The sequence below is a fragment of the Phlebotomus papatasi genome, chromosome 2 (genome assembly GCF_024763615.1).
Source record: "Phlebotomus papatasi isolate M1 chromosome 2, Ppap_2.1, whole genome shotgun sequence".
NCBI classification, from domain to species: Eukaryota; Metazoa; Arthropoda; class Insecta; order Diptera; family Psychodidae; genus Phlebotomus; species Phlebotomus papatasi.
This window is the reverse complement of record NC_077223.1, coordinates 11,686,800-11,711,415: the sequence shown is the minus strand read 5'-3', so window position 1 is coordinate 11,711,415 and position 24,616 is coordinate 11,686,800. Positions and strand designations below refer to the sequence as shown.

Sequence of the window (24,616 nt, the reverse complement as noted above, 5' to 3'; positions counted from 1 at the left end):
GTCGTCTGAGTCCTGAACTGTGTGAAAATTGACACACACACGCTTCACGAATTTTAAGTGCCATCCAACACTACATGTGCGATTATTGCCTCGAAGGCACGAAAGCTACCTACATATCATACCTATATATGTAGATAAAAGCAACACCTAACATAAAGATTTTCACTATGAACACTATATTGCTGTACACTCATGGGGAAAATTCCACATTTCCCATTTTTGGCTTTTGTCACATAAAATTATTCTCAAGTCTCACTTTAATTTTCACCCTTAAGAAGAGGGCGAAATATTTTGGGGTTGTTGATTGTTTATAAGAAGATGAGGAAAATTAACATAGAATTCTATAGCAAACCAGTGATAATACCTAGTAAACTCATGCTGTACGTGATTCATTATCGGAACCCATAAACTGTTCTTAACTTTAAACTTACACCAATTTAAATTTCTCTGTAAACTGGCCATCAAAGGTGATACATCGGATAAACCCTGCTTTTGTAAAGTATTTCCTATTGGATATTTTGACTATGTGCACTGTTTTTATAAACATACATATTTTTAATTCAATATCCTTTTGTGTTTAAGATTGGTTTAGATATTTTTAAGTATTCTTAATTACCAATCGTGATTTATATTCACACAAGGCTGAAAGGCTCCTTGAATGTCCCTAAACCAGGTACTCGAGTACCAAGCCGTTCTGCAGAAAAAAAACCAGAAAAATTGTTAGTGATAATTTTGTGATTTTTTCATTAATAACTCCAAACTATTGTTTCCAATCTGATGAGTGTAAATTTATACAAAAATAGTGACAATATCCAAGATAATAGACTAACTAAGAACCACTGAAGAAGACACGATATAGTGTCGAAAGCTCTGGAACCTTGAGTGTTTTAATTTTGGATTAAACCACCTCAGTGACGCTCACCGAAAGGACAATTTTGTCCTGAAATAGGAAAATTAAAACTTTCAAACTATTGTCATTAATTCTTGCTAATATTCACCTAAAAGTGTATTAGGTGAGATTCTTAACAATCTCACCTTTTTTTCTAATAATAAATGAAATTAAAGAATTTGATTAATTTAATATTATTAAAGACTTGACCCACAAAAACTGATTAAATAGCATACATCAAACAATATTATATTTAAACTACACAAAATAATTTTAAAATAAAATGCAAAATTGTATTTATTTATTTATTTACTGTAATTTTTATTTATTTATTTGTATTTATTACTCCTTCCGTTCCGAAATAAGTCGTACGTTTGGCGAAAAATTAGGGATTAAGGAATGGTTTCAGAGAATGTTTTTGTTATTTGCAAATATCTTGTGTATGAACTATCCTCCATGTTCAGTGATAATATGGGGATCTTATCAGGATGGTAAGTTGAGGAATCGATATATTGAAGTTGTCCATTTTTCGCGTTTTTTTCAAAGAGCTCCGGTAGATAGTTAATTCTTAAAAAAATGGACTGTGATTTACATTACAGGCTAGAATTTGTTCTAAATTTTTAGTATGCACAAGTAAAACTCAACAGTTATTACCGATATGACATTTTTTATATCTCAAATTTTGCAGAATAAGCAATAAAAAGAAAATTCTTTTTTATGTGTTCGAATATCTGGAAGCAAAATGGTGAGAGATAGGGACTTGGGACCTTCGGCGGACCTCCCATAAGTTGACCCTGGGACAATTTATATGTTTCTCTTAAACATATCCAGAATTGAAGAAAAAAATCGCACGACGTGTTTTCGAGCAATCCCAAAAAACATGATTTTGGAGGGGAAGGGAAGGAATGGGGGAAAAATAAAGGACATATTAATGGTCCCAGGGTCAACTTATGGGGGGTCCCCCGAAGATCCCAAGTCTGTATCTCTCACCATCCTGCACCTATTTTAGATTGAAAATAAAACGCAAAAAATAAGATAATTTTAAGACATTCGTTCCTCAACATTACCATCAAGACTGGATCCCAATTTTAGTTCTGGACATTAGCAATAGTTCCTTACAAGAGATAATTGTTGATACACGAAACATTTACCAACAAACTTTACCTTAATCGCAATTTTTCCAAAACGTATGACTTATTTCGGAACAAGAATTTTTCCCAAACGTACGACTTATTTCGGAACGGAGGGAGTACTATTTTTTATTTAATTAATTTATATTTATTTGCTTATAAAAACTTTGAAAGTATTTAATATTAGTTGAGATTCTTATGACCAGCGCACAATAACCTTTGTTTGTAAACATGTTTTCAAAATTTCCCATGAGATTGAGTGAGATGACTAGATCTGGATTTCACTCACTCACATTGAAATGTCAAAAACGTTTACTAAACAAAAGTTATTATGCGTTGGGCATTAACAATCTCACCTACTATTTTTAAATATTATCCAAAGATATTTTCCAAGAAATATTATTGTAAATAAGTACTCTTCTAAAGAACATTCTCAAATTCTCCAGGCGAAACTGGAGCAATCCCTAAAGAGGAGAATAGAAGGAAAATCAATATATGTGAATGAAGAATAAGGACACAAATGAACCATCTTTTCTTTTTATCGTGTGACAACAAGGGTATATGAGAGAAAGTTTGTCCTCACTTTCAGTGTTCCCAATCAAGAGCATAAAATAGTCTACCAACCCAAACCTATGTTTACAAAACAATGTAGCTATTCTCCCACATATTTTTCACCACCCTCTTCAAGCGCGATATTGTTGAATACAGAATGGACACAATTTGCAATTTTGAATAATGCATTGCCTAAATATTAAATTCACTTCGCAGCGACACCATTTGGAAACTTCCAGCTGAGCTTTCTGCGGGTGGCCCTTTTTTTATATGGTTTAGGAACAGTGTGCTTTTGGGACAATTTAACATGGGGACCAAATAGAGAGTTCAAGCTTTTCCACACAGTCCTTAGCCACACTTTTGTGGGTGGTTATGAATAGAACAAAACATTGGGAATTACAGCATTGGGAAGCTTTTCATAGAATAACTCACATTCACTTGACACCACCCTCAAAAGCGTATGAAAGTTTTGTGGTGTTTCTTTCCTAACAAACTCTCACCTGGGTACAATTCCAGCACTGAAAATTTGCTAGTTTTATTGGACTTTCGGACATTTTTGCATAACATTTTTTGTCCAACAAAATCAAAAGAAAAGAAGAAAATTATGATTTAAAGGAATCAAAAAAAAATAAACCGTCGCTGGAAAAATCGAATTATTTAATTATAGTGATTAGGGTAAGTGTGCCAAATTTCGGCATAGTTGCATGCAAGCGCCAAAGTCTTAAGTTTGAAATGTAATATCTTTAATAGAAATTGATTTTTTTCATTCCTTCTACTTTAAGGAGTGTTGCTTAGAACCTTGTAGACAGTTTATCGTCTTTCTTTACTTTAAAATCATTCTTAATACATTTTAAAATGAATAAAAATGTAGACATAGCTTTGGTGCCCTATTTCGGCCACCTTCATTCTCATAGTTCCTTGCCCTTCGAGAATACTTCAAAGACTTCAAATGTCTTTTTCAAGTCATCTCGTTTGTCGAAGCTACATTTTTTTGTTATTCTTTTGCATTGTATATTCTCTAGAGTACGTAAAAACTAAAAGTTCATGAAAATTCGAGGAACAAAAAAGGTGGCCGGAATTGAAAGCTGGCCGGAATTTGGCACACTTACCCTACTTAGTTTTTACAAAGCGGAACAGCTTTTTTTGTTTTATTGTGGATTACTTTAGAAAATTTCACAAAAACATTCTCTGAAACCATTTCTTAATCCCTAATTTTTCGCCAAACCTACGACTTATTTCGGAACGGAGGGAGTATTTTAGAAAAAAAACACACAAAAGACTGCAAATCGTTTGACAAATGCAAACAAAAAACGGCGAGACATGATAATGACGTTTCTTTTTGCCGTGAGACATAAGAGGTTGTTTCGCTTTTTTGTTACTTTTTACCCCAAGTGGCCATTTTTAATAAAAGGATTTCTGGAGAAAAGAACCTTTGTGAGATTCTAAAATAGATAGCAGATTCGTATTCATAGAATCCAAATTATTTAGAAAATATTCACCACTGCATCAATTTTGGAAAATAAGTAGGTAATAATTGTTATCTTCTGCAAGGAAAATATTTCAAAAATAGGGCTAAAAATTTCGATATTTTCTATTTTCTAAATTCCTTGTTCGAATTCTAAGAAACTTACGACATTGAAGAAGGTCTATGGAGGCTATCTATAGAAAAAAAATTGGAGCCGTTATCTTTTTTATCTTGGAAGATAGTGAATTTTGAATTTATCGATTTGTGACTTTTTGCCCCAGTCTCCCATAGTGTATAATAATTTCTTGATTTTGAGTTAGATATAGGTGCAACTGGGGTAAAATAAACACTGAGATTTTTTAAATGAATTATTAAAATTCAGAGGATGAGACATATATAAATTAATGGATACTACGAGGATCTTTTCCACTGAAGAAACCGAAGAAACAGTCGATATACGAGTCCAAATAGAGACATAAAAATCAGTATTTACAACTGCCTCATGTTTACTACTGCCCCAGTTTCCCTTACATATATTTTGAATTACGATCACACACCAAGATCAAAGGGATTATATTTTTAGAGAATTTTAGAAGTAGGTAGTAAATGAATTAAGAAACAATAGCTCTAAGATTAAATTATATTAACTCCACAACTATAACAAGGAAAACAAATGATCTTTTAAGTAATGAATCGGTTTAAAATTCAAATCGATTGTGAATCGGCAAACTTAAAAGATGCTTTTCTCTTTGAATTGAATCACTAAAGAACTTTTTTAATATAAGTAAATGGTGCTATTGTTGACATTTGTAACGAATTTGAGCATTTCGCAAAGTTTGAAAACTTTCCTACCCTTTTATAACTTGGAAATATGTGGCCATTTTTTTTTGTTATTTTATGACAATATTCTCAATCGAAGTGGATTTAAATGAAATTTACTATTCTTCATGACTTAATGCAATTCATTTCTATTTAAGTCATTTTATTGACATAGTGAGGCCTCTAACTATGTTCATAAAAACTTTGTGGTTTTCCCTTCAGAAGAAAAAAATGAAAAATATGAGGTTATTGAAAAATCCCCGGGTATTTTTTGCTCCAAAAGTAAGTAAATAGCACTGAATGTAGAAAATTTGATGGTGTGAGATATGAATGCAAAATGAGATGCTGCATAAATAATTATGTGTCTTTTGCTCACCATGAACACTATATACTTTTCTTTTGTGATAAATGTTGTCAATTTCAGCCATATAGGCACGTCGAATGGAGGAATTTGGATTTGGGTGAGCATAAAAGAAATATTTGATGTGGGATACTCCCGAAGCAGATAAAATAATTTATTTATGATTATGGCGCTCTTTCAGAACAAATACAGTCTATTTTAGGAAACATTACATAACCTAAGCATCTAAGGAAAATCATCAGGAAGAAAATATATGAACAATACCACCACTGAAATTATTCACAATTACTTTTTTCTCGTTTCTGAAGGCAAAAAATGAAGTATTTCGTAACCTTTCGTACGTTTCAATTTTAAATTAGAGTATAATTGTATAAAAATAACTATTGATTAATTATCTAGTTTAAAATATAATGAGATAAAAAAAAAACATTTTTTATAGAATACTAGGTTGCTGTAATTCATCAATGGCTATGAGCTAGTCCCCGGCGAGTGGCCTTCAAAGTCGAAGCCAATATCTTACTTTCACATACAAATGCGTATGGGAATTTTTCTGCACTCGTGATCGTTATGCTAAATATTTAAAAAGTGAGAAGTTTTTCTGTGTTATAAGATACCTTTCCATATGGAGGGATAAATATACTAAATTTTTGTTTAAATAAATTTTTTCCTTTGAGCACTGTGAGCTGAGTCCGAGATCAATTTAGGAATTGGCTTCAAATAGCTCCATATAAAAAGACCAACTTGCCAGGCGCTTGGCTATGAGTAACTGTCGTCCAATAGATTTTTCTCGCAATCAAAAGACTAAATGGATTTGGAATTTATTATAGTGATTTTTCAATTCCACTTTCATGTCCATGTGGCAGTCACATTTTGCCAAATTGATGGAGTGTATGGTGTATTCAACGTGAGTGAATATTTCTTGTGTGACCCACATCCACATGCTTTCCTCTTAGTGATTTTCTCAATTTTTGTACTAAATCTATCGGAAAGTTTCCATTGGTACATTCGAAAAGTTGAAAACGATTTTTATCCGTACATACGATAAAAAAGTTCCCACATTTTACAACAAATGTGTACTTTTAGAGGAAACTTCCGCCAAATGGTTGGTAAATGAAAATGTCAAGGAAAATCTCTTTTCACACAAATTGACTCACAGGTGCAAATATGTACAAGTATATAATTCTTATTTTTCAATACATTTTATCATCATAGTCAAAAGCTTGTTTCCCAATATCCTTCTCAATACCATAAACCATTATTGGATATTTCGATAAAACTTTAAATTTATGCCCCTAAGAAAATATCATCCCTCGAATGACTCTTATTCCCATGTTATTCTATATAATGTAGAATTGTTTCCGGTACCTTGTGAAAATACTCTAAAGGATTATAAGGTGTGCTTAAGGCAAGGAGGAAATTGGAAGAGAAATCAACCCTTCTGTAATCTGTGATTTCTTATTACAAATGCACTAGGATAGGACTGCATTTATTATAGAGAAAATGATTATGGAGTTTGCCCAGGAAAATGGTAAATTCTCTTTAGAATATCCTAAAGTACCGTAAAATTATAATATATTTATTTAACTTCCTGTGAATTCAGAAAATTATTTCAATTAATACGCCCAGAATTTGCCTCACAGTTAAATTTAGAAATTAAATTTTAATCTGGATTCCTCGGAGGATTTTTATAAACATTAAAGTATCAAAAGGCTAATATCAACAGTAATTAATAAAACTCTTTCCAGTGATGACAGAAAATGATGAGCAAAGCATGTATTTCGGATAAATTTTTAATTTAAATTAAAATTAAATTTTTAAACTATTCCCTTTTCTTTCATCTGAATTTAACAAAATGTTAAAAATAATTAGACTATTAATAAATTGTTAGAGATTAGCAAAAAAAATCGCGTAAAATTTGGATAAAACCCTGAAGACAGTAAGGATATGACGATTAATATGATTGTGCCGTAATAAACACACAAATATTTTTATTTTAAAACTTTTATTATCAAGAAAAGAAATATAAATACAACTCAAATTTTTTTATAATAAAATTTTTAGTGCAATGCAGTGAATTTTATTTTTGGAAAAATATCATAACAAATAATAAATTTTGGCAAAATACTTATTACTTGTGTTCTTTTATTATTTCTTTTTTTTCAATATTAAATACCCATAATTTACAAATTCTTTTTCTTCAAGATATTCCATTTTCAGTTGAAAGTTTGGCTGAAGTTTCCAAATTAAATTTAATGACTGTCTATATACAAGTATTGTGATGCTCAATTTTGCGAATATTTTTGTTGGCAATATTACATAATGGATGAGAAAATCCAGAAAAATTCATAAACGTTATTTGAAAATCATGCAAAAGAGGTAATATTTGGCAGAGAAAAAATACACTTCCTGTGTGGAAAAGCAAAAGCCACACATAAAAGAAAATTTATATTACTTTCATTCAATTCAATATATAGTCAGTATTATACAAAGTCGGGAATAAAATGCAATTTATTTTCACAAAACAACAATAGCACTAGATATTTGTATGCGGGGTAATACTCCACATTTTGTTTCTTCATTGATCTTATTGCTGGAACGTTGGATAATTTCTTTATTATCCTACATATTATTTTGCATTATAATTTATTTATTTTTAAATATCATGAGATATAATAAAATTTCTTTTTTTTTTAAATTGAACATTTTGGGCAAATTATTATACATCTTGAGGGTAACTTTATAAAATTTAATACCATTGTAAGAGTAGTTAGTGTGGATGAATGATATGGAGTTACTATTACGGAGGATACCGGCTAAGTGCGTTGAGCCATTCAAGGCCTTATGTTCTACATGTCGCTCCTTGGAAATTACAAGGGGCCAACTCAATCTGAGCCATTTTTCAGGAGACAGCATGAAAGATTAAACTTTGTATAAATAATTATATCAATTAAGTATGTTAATAAACACAATTTAATTCTTTTCTATTTGTATGAGCATTACTATAAACATCGAAACATACATATTTTTACCTTTCAAAATATGTATTTTTATGAGTTAGCTCTTTGTCATTCTAAATGATGCGCAAATTTTCATGAAATTAGAATGACAAGGTATCAACTTGCTTGAGTTAGTCCCTTGTTTCACAAAAATTTGAACGATAAAAAAAAAAATTTGATGTCTTAAAAAACCCTGGACGCACCAACTGTCTTGACGTGAGGAAAGTCTATTCCCAGTTTACGTTGAAGGGATTATCTATGAAATCTTGAATCCAAACCAGACACCTTGTTCAACAATGGTCTTGGAGTACGGTAGACTCTCACTCAATCGGCTCTTTTTCAATCGGACGAAAAATGTTGTTGACAATTTTCACGTTTAATTATGAAGCTAATTCGATAAAATTCGCTGTAGGATAAGTGTGCCAAATTTCGGCATAGTTGCATGCAAGCGCCAAAGTCTTAAGTTTGAAATGTAATATCTTTAATATAAATTAATTTTTTTTTCATTCCCTCTACTTTAGGAGTGTTGCTTGGAACCTTGTAAAGAGTTTACCGTCTTATTTACTCTAAAATCATTCTTAAAACATTTTAAAATGAATAAAATTATAGACATAGTTTTGGTGCCCTATTTCGGCCACCTTCATTCTCATAGTTCCTTGCCCTTTGGGAATTCTTCCAATATCTTTTTCACGTCAACTCGTTTGTCGAAGCTACATTTTTTGTTATTCTTTTGCATTGTATAATCTCTAGAGTACGTAAAAACTAAAAGTTTATGGAAATTCGAGGAACAAAAAATGTGGCCGGAATTGCAAGCTGGCCGGAATTTGGCACACTTACCCTAGTTCTTCCTATTTTATCGTGATTCTTTATAATTGAGCGCTTTTTGTGGAATTTACAAAGGTTTTGACGCCCAAATCTATCGATAAACCCGATAAACCGGATGACATTTTGCCCCAAATGCCCAATTGAGAGAGAGTCTACTGTACTGGTAGGTCTACGGATGTGGTTCGAGGGAGGGATGTGAGGGGGTGATACCTCTTTTAGTGATCAACTGATTATTACTTATTGTATCTTTTCCATAAAGTTTTCTCTCAAAAAACTATGCAATAATATATAGGCACACGCCAATAAGACCTTAGGTAGGGTGCGTAAAAAATCAAGTGAAAAATTAAGTAAACAAAATTATTTATAAAATTGATCAATTCATTGGAATACTTTGAAAAATTCATCAACAGAGATACATTAATTTTCTAATTTATGATACTCTCGAGAAAATTTTTGGATAATATTTTTCTCTAAATGCAGAAAGATAATATGAGGGTTTTCATTTGGAAAAAAAGACTCTTTAGAGAGAGCCTCCACATACACAAAATTATGTAAATTAACCTTTGAAGGGTGAACGAAAATTTAGCAAGTCAAATTAAACAAAAGTGTATCTTTAAGAAAGAAGAGTTCCAACTACCAAATTGGAAGGAATAAAGTGATAGGGGAAAGTCGTCTGCCTTTAAATGCAGCAGCCTTCAAATGTTGCGATTTTTCGTTGTTCTCAAAAGCATAAATTATATTCTATTAACTATTAGGTAGATATCCATCATCCTCACAAATCATCAAAAAATGGAGAGCCTAGCTCCTATTTCCTAGATGCTAGATCAAAAAAAAAATGAAAATGAGCTCTAAACTGTAATTTTGAGGTTCCACAAATCATGTGATTTTTCATAGTAAAAATCATTTTACAAATAAATCTTCCATTGTGACACATAGAAGGTTAATCAGGCTTAATATTTCTGTTAATACATTTTGGTTCAGATGACACAATTTTTGTGGGTGGCAAAAATTTGAAAATATCACCCTGCAGCAGCCTTTAAATGCTAATGTCGTGTGCCTTTAAATCCTATCTTTCCATACATAAAAACATGTGAAATCGAACTCCTACTTTTCTCTGACGAACGTCATACAAATACTTATAACCTGCTATCTTGCTCCGGCCGGGATGTTTCAAGTTGACAATTTTCAACTTCAATGGATTTTTCTTCCAAATTTTCATGTGCAAAACAGTGCTTCAGAAAAATGTGAAGAAAAGTTATTGTTTAATGTCTTTTGACTGCAGTGATGATTTTAGTGAGTCCGTTAGGCTTCAACCTAATCATTTATAGCCCATTTAGTTTTATTGATTCAATATTCTCAGTGAAAAAAAACATTTAAAGGCAGCTGCCTCGCGTTTAAAGGCAGACTATGCCAGCTGCCTTCATACAAATCGACATCACTTTTTTAATTTCCTCAGAAGGAAAAACTGAGGACTTGCAAGTGCTAAATGAGGTAATCATATACGCCGAATGAACAAGAGAATTTTTTGGTGTAGTAGAAAATAAAATCCATTTTGTGGATTCTTCAGAAAAAAATCTTAAATTTGGAACTCCGTTTTTCGTTTGAAGGCAGACGACTTTCCCCTAATCTTCTCACCTCTTCCAAAATGATCAATTTTTATTAACAAAATATATTTTTGCTACAGCTAAAACTCTTACTAAACAGTGTAGATGTTATAGACAGTAAATATTGTAGGCACGATTTTATTAATATTTTTGGTATATTTTCCATCATGAAAATAAAGAACGGGCTATGGGTAAGGTAGAGTAAATTGGGAGTTGTTATTATGGAGGTGATGGTATAACCCAAACCAACAGAAACTGTTGTGCTATATAGTTAACGAGAAAAGAAAATTTGATATTTTCTCATGGGATTTTCTATCCATTTCCCACACAGTCCTATTATTCCAGCCAATCCCCAAGTCACTGTCTGGCTAAATGGGTGAATGTCGCAAAGAATTTTCTACTCTCGGAGCTTTTTGTAGAATAAAGGTAAAATATGTATTTAACCCTCATTTCTGTTGTATGGAAAAGATCCATAAAAAATCCATATATGATCGTACATCGAAAGAAGAACGTGTCATAAATATCAATATAGAAATGTTTATCTCACCTTTCTTAATATAACGTAGAAGAAAAACAATGGGAACTTTCATGAGCTTGAACTCTCTATGAATTTTCCTTTCTCGTTTGTCAGTTCACAAGCATTAACCCGTCTCGTAAATCCTTACAAAATCAATTCCTTATACTAAAAACACGAAAATGAACTATAGGGGACAGTGGGAAAGTTTCGGGCAGCTTTATGTCCAGATTATTTCTCTTGGATATTACACTTTTAGAAAAAATTAGTTCGTACAAGCTCATATGCAGTTATTAGAACTATAAAATATAGTAAATATAGACCCAACTATATATTTAGTTTGGGTAACTAAATGAAATAGTTGACCACAGTTAGTTAAAGTATCCTTTTCATTTAGTTATCACAACTAAATCAAAATAGTAATGGGTACTATAACATATTAGTTCCAATTACTAAATAAATGGGGTTGATACCCATCTTATTGGCTGTAATAACTATATCATATTAGTTGTGGTTACTATATAGCATTCATTGTGATGCATATTTCTTATTAGTTGCCTAAAATTCGAAAGAGCTTCAACGCATTACTAAGATAAAAACCACTCTTTACTATTGGAAAAGTAGTCATAACTTTATGAAAATATAGGCCCATCTATTTACATTGGTTGTGAGAACTAAAAGGAATTAGTGACCAATATTAGTTGGGATAATGACTTCATTTAATTAACACAAGCAAATATAATTGTATGAAAGCATTATGAAATAATTGCCACAACTTATCCACATAAATATTGTCTTATATTCTCACTACTAATAAATTTATTATGATATTATGAGTATAATGTTTTAAGAATATAAGAACTATTTTAAATAGATTTGATAATAATCGCCCGAACAACTAATTTTCATTAGTAATCACGTCTAAACTTTTCTAAGAGTGTAGCTATTTAAAAATATAATGCACAATTTTCATTATTAATTTATTGCACAAATATATTTTAATTAGTAAAAAAAAAGAGTAATAAATAAAATACTACTTTTAGATTTTTTTTTAAATATCGTACAAAACACGAAATTTGAATAGTAGAAATTAAAAAAATATGTTTCTTTTAAATCTTTGTCGAGATTTTTGAATATATAATGAAACGGGGTCAGGATAATTTTATAGTTTATGCCACATCAATTTGTTAGCCCCATTTGCCACAATTCAGCAGTATCAATCGAGTTGTTACAGAGTGACCTAATTCTAACTGTGGGTGACTTTGAAGCTTTTGCGTGTTGTGCACGTTTTTCACGAGCACTTTTTATTGCATTTTATGTTGTGATTTTTTTCACAATGTACTTCTGTATCAAAAAGTACGAGGGTAAAGCCAGCAGAGCGAGCTCTTTGGCATGGTGAGAGAGCTTCAAAAATTCAATTAAAATTTAATTAAAAAGTGCATTTTTCATATTTGCCTTTGTTTCGCTCATTTCAACAACATCAACAATTTCATTATTATCTCATATGGGCCCAGAATCAACAATAAGGGCAATTTTTGCATTTTAACTCTTTTTCATATAAATGAGGTTGTGCAAACAACAACTACAAGATGGAAAACTCTTGCGGAATGATATTTTTTTTTAGTTTTGGTCTTACAATATTATGGCGGTAGCCGCTTAAACATAAATTGCTTTTATATGAAATTGCCTTGTATCATGCTTCATAAATACCGTATAAACATTTTGGGGGTGTTTTAACTTTTATTATGCACAGATAACTAATTTTGGTCAAGTTGACCTCGATTATGTGATTTAAGCTATGAGAAGAAGAAGATATGCCCCATACCATAAGAAGTTTTATTAATCTGTTCTATAATTTGCAGTCATAAATTTTGTTTATTCGAGAAAATTGAGATATATTTTAATTTATGTTTAAAAATATTTAAAGAAAATGAGATTATAAAGAATATCAACTTACTTTGAATCCTTAAAATTATGAAATATTTATTTTATAAATCTGTCAAAATACTCAAATACAAAACTGGTGAATGCAAACAAGAATAACAAATAGTTTTAACTAAATTCCCCGTACATTTATACTTTAATAAAAGGTACGACGAAGACGGCAAAATAGAAAATGAAGTTGCCAGCAACTATATTTATCTAGAGACTTTATAGTCTTGTTCTTTGTTGTAGGAGCTACTGAAATAAATTCACAATGTTATTGAATCCTTGTTTGACTTCTGCACTACAGAGCACATCACAATTGAATGCTATTAAAATGAATTTTATATAATATTCAAGACTCTTGATTGCGACCATAAATGAAGAATGGTATGCAAAGTTACCAGGGTAACACCATCATTAACACCGGTAAAGCTACAAAAGGTTGCAAATTAACTTTATCTGCATATGGATCATTTTATTCACCTGTCTGAATAATACATTTTTTTGTCCTACAATTTCCCATTCATTTTATGTGTTTTGCATGACAATTTGAGGTCAACCGCACTAACAATTGTTAAGGATTATTTCATTATCAGCAAAATTTATACAAATTCCCCTGTAAATTCCAGAAATTTATATTGGAAATCAATTGGAATTTTGGGTTTATTAACCCTTTAACGACGAGACACTTTTTACAGATTAAAAATCAACAATAAAAATTGAACTGAGAAACATAATCAAATGATAAGTCTACCATCTAACCTTGAAAAGTCCAACAAAGTCTGATTCGATGTATTTTGTGCTTCTATGAACGATAGGGACAAAAATAACCCAAAAATTTATCTGAAAATACCAATGAATATTTTTCTGACAAAAAAATTTTTCTGACAATACCAATGAATATTTTTTTTCGCTTTAATGAAAAATATTACGTATGAGTATTGTAGTTTTTATTGCTAAAAGGGTTTAGCTTAAAAAAAATTGGAAGTAAAAACAATAAATAAAATCACTTAGGGTAAGTGTGCCAAATTTCGGCATAGTTGCATGCAAGCGTCTAAGTCTTAAGTTTGAAATGTAATATTTTAAATTCAAATTGATTTTTTTTATTCTTTCTTCTGAAAGAGTGTTGCTTGGAACCTTGTAAAGAGTTTACCGTCTTATTTACTCTAAAATCATTCTTAAAACATTTTAAAATGAATAAAATTATAGACATAGTTTTGGTGCCCTATTTCGGCCACCTTCATTCTCATAGTTCCTTGCCGTTCGGGAATTCTTCCAATATCTTTTTCACGTCAACTCGTTTGTCGAAGCTACATTTTTTGTTATTCTTTTGCATTGTATAATCTCTAGAGTACGTAAAATCTAAAAGTTCATGGAAATTCGAGGAACAAAAAAGGTGGCCGAAATTGTAAGCTGGCCGGAATTTGGCACACTTACCCTATGAATATGAGAATTTAAAAATTTGCCATTTTTGAGCTTAAATATTTACTACAGCAAATAGCTAGAGACTTGTAAAAATATTGTAGATTCCTTCAATCTTCTACTTTACAATTATGTACAGACATATGAAAAAATAATTTTAGGTAGTCATGAAAAATGATTTTCTTTATGGGACACCGGTGTTCCAGTCGTCCTTAAAGGGTTAAATTAGAAGGGTTTTTTACCCCCAAGAAATTGATATTAATTCTTCTTCTTAGTATTAAAAACTGTAATGTGAAAAAAGCAGAAAAAGAATAAAAAAATGCAATGTCTTGCAAAATTCTTAAACACTTGACTTTAATACTATACATCCTGCATATTTAAATTTTAATTTTAATATATATTATATTGTTTAACATTTTATGAAATAGAATAGATACTAAAATTCTCATAAATAAGAAGCTTATTAAAATGATTGTGCAGTCCTATAGAAAATTTGAGGTGAATATCAATTACTTTCTTCTCAATGTGATACATGTAAATTCTTGAATCTCATTACAATGTTTCCAAAAGAAAATTCCACCCTAACTCAAATTGATAAGAAACCACAAAAAAAATATCCTACGTAGTCGGATAAAATATTTGTTGATTGCCTCGCTTTATGTTGTCGTGAAAAGTCGAAAACTTTCTTCTCGCCTTAATTAAATGTCCTGTTCATCCCAAGAAAGTTTTACGTGAAATCCCAACCAATCAAATGTTAATTAAAGTTGTGGTGTGTTGAGGAAAGGGAGGAAATTGAGAAGTTATTCGTGAAAATTAAATCTGACTATATTTTATAGAAGAAACTCAAAGCTGTGCTATATACAACAATCCAACGATTTTGTAATATCAACATATCCCTGCCCCCTTCTCCACCTTCCAGGATAAGCTACAACATAATTTTGCAAATATGAACTTTAGAGAAAAATTATTTTCAAGTATTGTTTATTTCTTTAATTTTAATTTTTTTTCTGTAACTCATCTTTTGAACTTATAGCTTAAACAGTAACTCTGCACTCTTAGAAAAAATTAGTTCGTACAAGCTCATATGCAGTTATTAGAACTATAAAATATAGTAAATATAGACCCAACTATATATTTAGTTTGGGTAACTAAGTGAAATAGTTGACCACAGTTAGTTAAAGTATCCTTATCATTTAGTTATCACAACTAAATCAAAATAGTAATGGGTACTATAACATATTAGTTCCAATTACTAAATAAATGGGGTTGATACCCATCTTATTGGCTGTAATAACTATATCACATTAGTTGTGGTTACTATATAGCATTCATTGTGATGCATATTTCTTATTAGTTGCTTAAAATTCGAAAGAGCTTCAACGCATTACTAAAATAAAAACCACTCTTTACTATTGGGAAGGTAGTCATAACTTTATGAAAATATAGGCCCATCTATTTACATTGGTTGTGAGAACTAAAAGGAATTAGTGACCAATATTAGTTGGGATAATGATTTCATTTAATTAACACAAGCAAATATAATTGTATGAAAGCATTATGAAATAATTGCCGCAACTTATCCACGTAAATATTGTCTTATATTCTCACTACTAATAAATTTATTATGAGTATAATGTTTTAAGAATATAAGAACTATTTTAAATAGATTTGATAATAATCGCCTGAACAACTAATTTTCATTAGTAATCACGTCTAAACTTTTCTATAAGAGTGTGACCATTAAAAAATGCGAGACGAAAAATCCATTTTTGTCTTATTAAACTTTTAAGGTAAGTGTAGCATGTATCGACCATAAAGGTTAGATCGTCACCCCAAAAGAAAATAATTGTTTGAAAATTATTCATTGGTTTTAACTAATGTTTTTTTTGCAAAATGTGTCTTGCATTAGTTTACTAATGGAATACTAATTTATTGTGACGATCCAATCTTCATGGTCAATACATACTTCAGTTACCTTATCTGTCTCTACAATTAATCGTAACGAATTTAGTTTTATTTATGGATTTTTTTCACATTTGATAGAAGGTCTTCACTGCATTCTGGAACTTATTAAATGCGAGTGTTTTGGTAAGCTGTCCTAAGGGTTTTTTCAGTTGCTCCTATGGGACTAATAATAAAAAAATTATTATAAAAAAAATCAAATCGTGAATAAAACATACTCAAAATGGAACTCAAGTGTGGGAAGTCAGAGAAAAACATAAATGCAGAACCATATATAAAATATTCATAACTTGATGGAAATATAAAATTCGAAAGTCCCTCTTGAATAGGGGCATGGAGAAAACTGGAAAAATCAAGATATCAGACGAATGAAAGTTGGAAGAGATTTTATAGAATGAATAATCGGTTTCGAGGGTTGCCACTCTTGACTCGTCTGCAAACCCTCATGTTTATTGATTCCTTTCCTTGAAACCACATCAATAAAAAAAAACTCTATGTGGGGAAAAGGATCTCTATGTGATGAAATTTTTTACCACTGCTCCCATTATAATATTTCACTATATATTTAGCAATAAATTTTCAATTTTTATTATTAAATATTCATTACAGTAGAGAATTTTTTACTTTCTTACGCTTATTGATTTACTTTATGATATTCAAAAAATTCAATTTCTTTGAGAGAATTTTTTTTGGAATTTGTACGATGGTGTGACGTAATGTAACTATTGGGCTACGTTTGGAATCAAGAGGTAAAACAAAACTTTTACGAACATAATTGAGATCATTTTGAGAATATTTTAAATTTTAATAATTTTGTCAATTAATGACATAAAGGCGAATACACAAAACACGAATTTTAACTTGGTACCTTCTGTATGGAGCTTTGTGTGCAATGTTAAAAAGCTTTTGTGGTTAAAGCACGAAAAGCCTCATGGAATTTTAAAATTTATATCTTTCTTACACCTACAGAGAGTGAGTGGAATAAAACATTTGTCTTGACACAAAAAAAAATTCCGTGCAGAACGTCTTACAGCCACTTGAAGCTTGAAGTATATAAAAGCGCATGAGTATGATATTTCCAACGATAAATCTTCATTAAAGAACATCTTTATTGATAATAGCATCACTTTCTCGTGAGAAGGACTCTACTCAAAATCAGGGTTACTCATCATTGTAAATTTTACAATGACTTTCTTGATCGTAAACTTCAATGACAATTTGTTAAAGGAACTTCAAAAAGTAAACAAAAAAAAAGAGAGCCTATGTAATTTCAAAAGACTTAATATTCTGAAATGCTGTGATATAGTGAAAACCCCCATGAAAATTCACCCTCATTTCGCATCAAGCCTCAAAACCACACAAATTTATATTCAGGGTGCAACCATAAATCTTTTTTCGTTCTCTCAAACCATTGCAAAGCTCACATTGAATGACTAAATTTTGTTGCTAAAATTTTATGCTGAATTTTGGTTTTGCTAGCAGTGAGAGTTGGAAAAAGAATGAATTGCTCTTCAAGGGGATTTCCGACAAGTCTTATCTATCAGTAGAGTCGGGAATTTCGCTCTTTTCCAGCCATTCACATATCTACGTAGCAGATTTGGATGGCAAGAAGGAAGACGACTATTAAGGCGGGAAAAACAGTAAGATGGAAGGAAAAGTTTCAATCTCATCCTCATTTTTTCTGCCTTTATTCATTTTCTCTTTTTTTTTCCTCTGACTTGAAAAATTTTTTCTATCGACAAATATCTATTGATAGTATCACAAAATTCATTTTTCCTGGAAAAACCTGTCGCTCTTAATACTAATATTACTAAACTATAGGGAATATATGTGTTTAAAAGATTCTTACTATCATCAGGATTTTTACCATTTAAAAAAAAATTAAACCGCCCCGACTCCCTGACCTGAGCTAGAAGGAGTCAAAAATTGAATTTTCAAATGGCCATATCTCCGGTTTTAATTGTCAGAATTTGAAAAATTTTGGTAATTTAGAAAGCTCTCGTTAAATGATACAACTATTTTCATCCGATTTAATCGAAGGTCCGATTAATCGAAAAATCGATTTTCGAAACTTCGATGTCTAATATCTCGTAACTTACATTTTAAATTTTGATGAAATTTTAGTATGTTGTAACTGAGGTCAAGAGCTTTCCAACGGTGGATCGCACTTTGCCCTAGCTCTACCCTGACCCGAGTTATAAAGGAAAATAACCTGACCGGACGGTTGTGACCTGATAGGTCGCAACCGTCCCTACTCCACCCCACTGTACCCTGACCCTTGCTACATGTACATATATCAAAATTGACCGGACTCTATCTCTAATGTTTATTAACCGATTTCAATGAACTTTTTTTCTTAAGTTGCCCTTCCCCACTCAAACTATTTAAAATAGAAAATGACCAGGGATAAGCCCAGATAAGCTTATGGTAGTTGAGATTATTTACAGTAAACTTAGGAGTGCTTGGAACTTAGAATGCTTGCAACTCGGAATGTGTAAAAATTCGATTGTGAGTTGAATTTTGGGGGTAAAGAATCACGTCGAGCCAATTTTATCCGGACCGAAAGCTCTGGGCAAGATTAAAAAGGTGTTTTTAGTCTTGAGGTGAAGAAATTCTCACAGGTGATCACCGGAATTTTTATAATCAACTCATCACACCAGTTCCATTATATATTACTACAATTTTATCCATTTCGACCAACAAGGACAGTTTACTCGACGTGATTCTTTACCCCCAAAATTCAACTCACAATCGAATTTTCACGCATTCCGAGTTCCAAGCACTCCGAAGTTGAGTGTAAAGAATCTCAACTACTATTAGCTTATCTGGGCTTATCACTGATTTTTTTTAAAAAGTCTTGAAGTTCCCAACCTGGTAACATCGGTTTTAATTGGCAATGAATCAGTAAAGTACTAGTAAATGATTTACCTTTCTTGAATTTACTTTATTATTTATCCGTCGTATGCTTGTTAGTCAGTCATGCCAAAGCGTTCTAAAATGCACATTTTGAAGTAATTTTCTATTTTTATCAATTTAATTGATAGTAAACCGGTATACACTGAAAAAACATGCGAAAATATAGTTTGTTGGCTCCAATCAGGCTATAGGAGCCAATATAGAGGAGGAAGATTTCTCAGATCTCGCCAAGAAATTCCCTGCTCTTTGGACTGTTGATTTATTGAAGGTTTTCTACCCTTTCGGTGTCGCTCGGCGTCTTTGAAAGACAGCCCCTGGTAACGGCAATTGAATGCCACTGGGATGAAGGCAGGAATGCCCCTCAGTGATGGCGACTAGACTAATCTGATGCCTCCAGAGCGTAAAACAGAGACTTGGTCTGTGCACCGGGCACGAATGCCTCAGGGAGAAAATATCTTCAATTCATCAAAGTCCGAGCTGCCACTTAAGATAGGCTATTTAGAGCCGCAGTGGTAGGCAGCGGAGCCTCTTCTGGCTGCTGAAAGTAGGCAATCCTAATGCCGACGAACAAAGCCAGAAGATGTTGCCACTTTAGGTCCTTAGGCTTTATGTAAAGCCGCTAAGTCCAGGCAACAGAGCCTAGTGTCTGGCTGCTGAGAGAAAGGCACTTTAGATGCCGCTAAAGACAAGCCAGACTCTTTGGCCGCTGAAGTGGAAGGCACTGAAGTGCCGCTGGACTTGGCCAAAGTGGTCCTGAGAAATCGCAGAAGAGACAAAGGCAATTAAATGCCGAAAAGAAACGCTTGGTTCCCTGGTAATGCGAAATCTAAATTTATTTACAAAAATTATGGGTTTTTATACAAAATTTGTGGTCTCCCACTATTGAGCATTGTTTGAAAATTGCTAAGTCCCTATATTTGAATATATATATGCCTGATGTGCAGAATTGCATTTTTCTTGTTTGTCTTCTTCACCCAATGACGCACGTTAAATAGGTCGGTCATTCACTGGATGAATTGTCATATAAAAATGAATATCTTAAATATATCCTGAAATTTGAAGGATGAATCCTTTAGAAAGTGATAATCGGCTCTAGTACGATTCTATTGATGGTAATTTCCATCTGAAATTTGGATTAACAGTGCATTTAATCTTAAATTGAAGATGCTATGAGACATGATAAAGGATTCATATGGTTTTTCTTCTTACACTATAAGGATTGGACTAACGATATCAAGTATAGTTACAGTTTGATAGTGTAGAAAAATGATCTTGCATATATGAATAATAAACTACGGATATTTATGATAAAAAACTATCCCTAAAAATATGCAATTTAGTGTTCAATGAGAAATTTTGTATATGAATGTTATGCCCAAGGATTGGCATGATTATTAAGTAAACTAATGATCCTTAAAGGATGAAACTATCTTAACGCATATTTGGATTATATATCTGCTTGATGAGACGGATAATTTCTAATTTTGGATCACTTCTAGTGCAAAAGTCTAAGCCTAAACTTTATCATTTTTGCTCGTGGGGTTTTACATACAATTTCTCATATATTGAAGAAAAGGCATGTTCCTATCCGGAACATAGTTCAAGGAGAGCTCTTTCACGTGAGTTTGAGCACTCTGCAAAGATTGGACGCTTTGTCATTTCTTTTCAGAAAAAAAAAATAAACTCTTTCGAACATCATTAATTCTACGAAATTTCAGATGACGTGAATATAATACGATAATTTGTATATAAATATTGTTTGTTATGGCCTATAACACACTATAGAAATTTATGTCCATATTGAATTGGTTTTCCTACACCAGCGTGAATTCGCTTCAATATGGACATAGAATTTTCTAGCGTGTAGAGGTCATTAGTCTATAGATTTAATTGTGTTGGAAAAATAAAAAAAAAATGTGACGATTCAAAACTTAATCTACGAACACTTCCTAATTCGAGATAATTAAGGTATAAGGTTTATTTAAGGTTTATTTTGGCACTTTACTGTTCCCAAATGCATCTACATTATCGATTATTCTTTATGCTGGTTCATGCCTCGACTGTTTTCTCCAGTCCTCGCCGTGTTCTAAAACAGTCGTAACAGGTACCAATACAAAAAATGTCTAATATGTAAAAAACACTTTAGAACAGTAAAGTGCTAAAAAAAAAACATGTTCATTTTTAATTGGAATAGCACCATAATAAATGTAATCATCCACTCACCTGCAGATATCCTCCATCACAGTGAGTGGCATTTATGAGAGTGCCGACTTTGAATTTGTTGAATCTCAGTCGAAGAACCCAGTCTCGGGGTGCTCCTCGAAAACTCCGGAAGCGATACCAGCACGTAAGAGGTTGCCCTCGATTGAGATTGGTCACTTCCGGTGATGCAACATCCACGTAGATGTCCACAGTTTTGTTGCAATGATCCTTGAATGTGTCTGAATTGCCAGCTAAGAGTTGAAATTGCGGCAACCGAGAATGAGAAAATTGAAAGAAAAACATCATTAAAGGTTATGAAAAGTTCTTAGATAGTGGAAGACGACAAAGTATAGTATAGGTTCCAAATAAAGCTAAAGTTCGAATATAGAGGTGAAAACTTGTCGTGTTGGCAAATTCTGATGTTTACATGAGAAAGAAATTTAATTTACTCCTCCGATCTTGGCACTTCTATACTGGCCCATTGATGTCTTACAGAATTCTCTATAGCACATGAGAAAATAAACAGGAGTTGATAACAAAGTTGGGAAATATAGTGACAATTTGCCGAGAAAGTTTTCACTCCAAAGTGAATATAATTCAATTATAACATCCCCAACACAATCGTCCATGTCGTTCAAGTGAGTCATTAATTTGAGAGGCGAGAGCATGAGCATTGCAGCAGTGAGAATAATTCAATCACATTGTATACAAAATAAAGTTTTACTTTACTCAGGAAATCACTAATTTAGCTTCAGTCATCCGGCCATGTCTTAACCATTTGGAGACAAATTTAATTCAAATTCCAATGCGGATGTAAGAGGAAATTTATGGTGTCTTATCTTATGTTCTCCCTTTGCCAAACGCCCATAGAAATAAATGACCGAGAAAAAAGGGAGAAAATGTGAATCCCAAATTTTCGGGGCCATTAAAGCCTCAGGATATAGCCAATGGGACTTTGTTATCCAATTAATCTGCATTTGCGCGTGGAGCTTGACACTGCTGGGATGCCTTTCAAATTATGTCAGACCAGGGAGGACCCTCGAGAATCCTTCCATTTTCAAGCTTGAAAAAGTGACTGGTGAGAAATAGTCACCCAAAAGGATGGAGTTTTCACATAAATAGAACACATTAAGATATCCAAAAGTACCAAAGTTTAAGTTTCTGTAGATAAAGAGTAGCAAATAAACTGGTTGTCAATTTGTATTTCTGTGCGACTGAAGTGTTTTATAAAAATTTGTTATAGAAAAGTTGAGAATAATTTGCTACACTTTAATTTTATTAAGAGCATTTTGCAATAAAGACAATCATTTACTAGTCTTTTTTCTTTCTTAGAACATGCTATTCACATCTGCAATTGTATCATTTGAGAATGTTGTTGTTAAATGATGGAGAAAAATGTGAAAAGTTTACAAAAAAAAAATAATATCGAAAATGGTTAAAGATACTCTGTTTAATTGGGAAACTTGCAATAAAGTATAAATTTTATATGTGAATCGTGATCAGAATGAAATGGGTTTTAGTATTGGAATCATGGACTAAAAGATAAGAAATTCACAGATATTCAACTCTGATTGTTGTGATTTGGCAGTGAAATATTTGGTGTATTTCTGCGGAAGGAAATAAGTCCAATGGGTGAATTAGTCGATGAGAGTCGAAGGACATGGTTAATTAGTTGAAATTTGGGTGAGTGTTGAGGTCATATGCCATTTGGGTCCTTTTTCATCTCCTTGGTGTCACTTCCTCAGGGACCTATAGACATAAGTATCAAGAGATTTAGACACATTCGCAATTTATCTGATTGCTTAACTCATTTTCTTGCAATTAGGCAAGAAGCAAATAACACACAAAATCTTCTATCCTCCATATCCTTCCAAAAATATCTCTCAGTTATGAATATTATGTTTTCGAAAACACAGTAAAAAAAAAAGTACACAAAGTTTTTACTTTATTATCGTTTCCAGCTAGGGGCAGGGGGGGGGGGGGCAGCTGCTCCCCCCCTAGAAGCGTCAAAAAATTCAAAAACAAATGAGAAGTAAATAAATATATTTGGTTAGCAAAAAAAAAATAAGTTTGATCAGTAAAAAAATAAAAATCTTTTCAAAAATGGGCTTCATTTTTCAATCCATAATGATCGAAAGTTTCATGAAAATTCTACTGCTTTTAAAGTTGTAAATTTAGTCACTTCCAAAATTTTATGTTTTACTGCTCATTTGTAGAGGGTCATACAGAAATGAACTTATAAAAACTCAAAAACTATTAAAAGCCCGATGAGAAGGGGGGAGGCAGGACAAGGCTCTTGTCCGTATTGTTCAAGAATTAAAAAAGTGTAGAAATGGGCAAATTTCGTAACTATTTTTGATTTCTTTTTATAACGTAATTTCAGTAATAAATTTATTCAGTAATATATTTTTCGAAAAGAAGGAAGTTGTCACGTAATCTTTGTCATAGAATAAAAGGATATTTAAGGATTTATAACGAAAATCTAAAAAGCCACGCAGAAAGTAAAAACAAAGGATTATTAATTTGTTTTAGAAAAGTCGTCATCGAGACCTCTAAAAATCGTTTTTTTTTGCACCAACAATTTAACATATATACTATTATTGAGAAGAAAGCAAGTTTCTTAAAATGATTTATCGATTTTAATTTCTTTTAAATCTTATCCTTAAGATATCTTAGTAACTTGGCGTGATGGACCTCAAGTTTCTTCGGGAGATATATTTAAAAAAAAGCACCAACGACTCCGAAAGTTTATTTGAAACCATTAGATGGAGCAGTCAGAGGTGAAATTTAAGAATAATATAATTAAAGCTGAGGTCGTACATTGACTTTGAACTTTGAACTTTAATCTGTTGAGGGGCTATGCGGGTGAAAAAGGCTGAAAATAGCATATTTTCTAACTTTTTTCTCAACATAATAAAAATGCTATTTAATTCAAGCTCCTACCTAGACATATAAAAACATAACATTTAAACTATTTTTGACATTTTTATTAAAAAATTAAAAATTCGGCGGTAAGGACCAGATTATCGGACA

The 24,616-nt window shown here is 31.9% G+C and overlaps 1 protein-coding gene across 1 annotated transcript in view; it reads right to left on the bottom strand.

Annotated features, from left to right (window-relative positions):
• The window catches only part of LOC129803755 (uncharacterized), a 129,498-nt gene that overhangs the window by 35,686 nt on the left and 69,196 nt on the right, over positions 1–24,616 (bottom strand). The window contains exon 2 of the mRNA XM_055850536.1: positions 21,605–21,834. Coding sequence (XP_055706511.1) covers positions 21,605–21,834 — 230 coding nt within the window. The remainder of the gene's footprint in view (positions 1–21,604; positions 21,835–24,616) is intronic.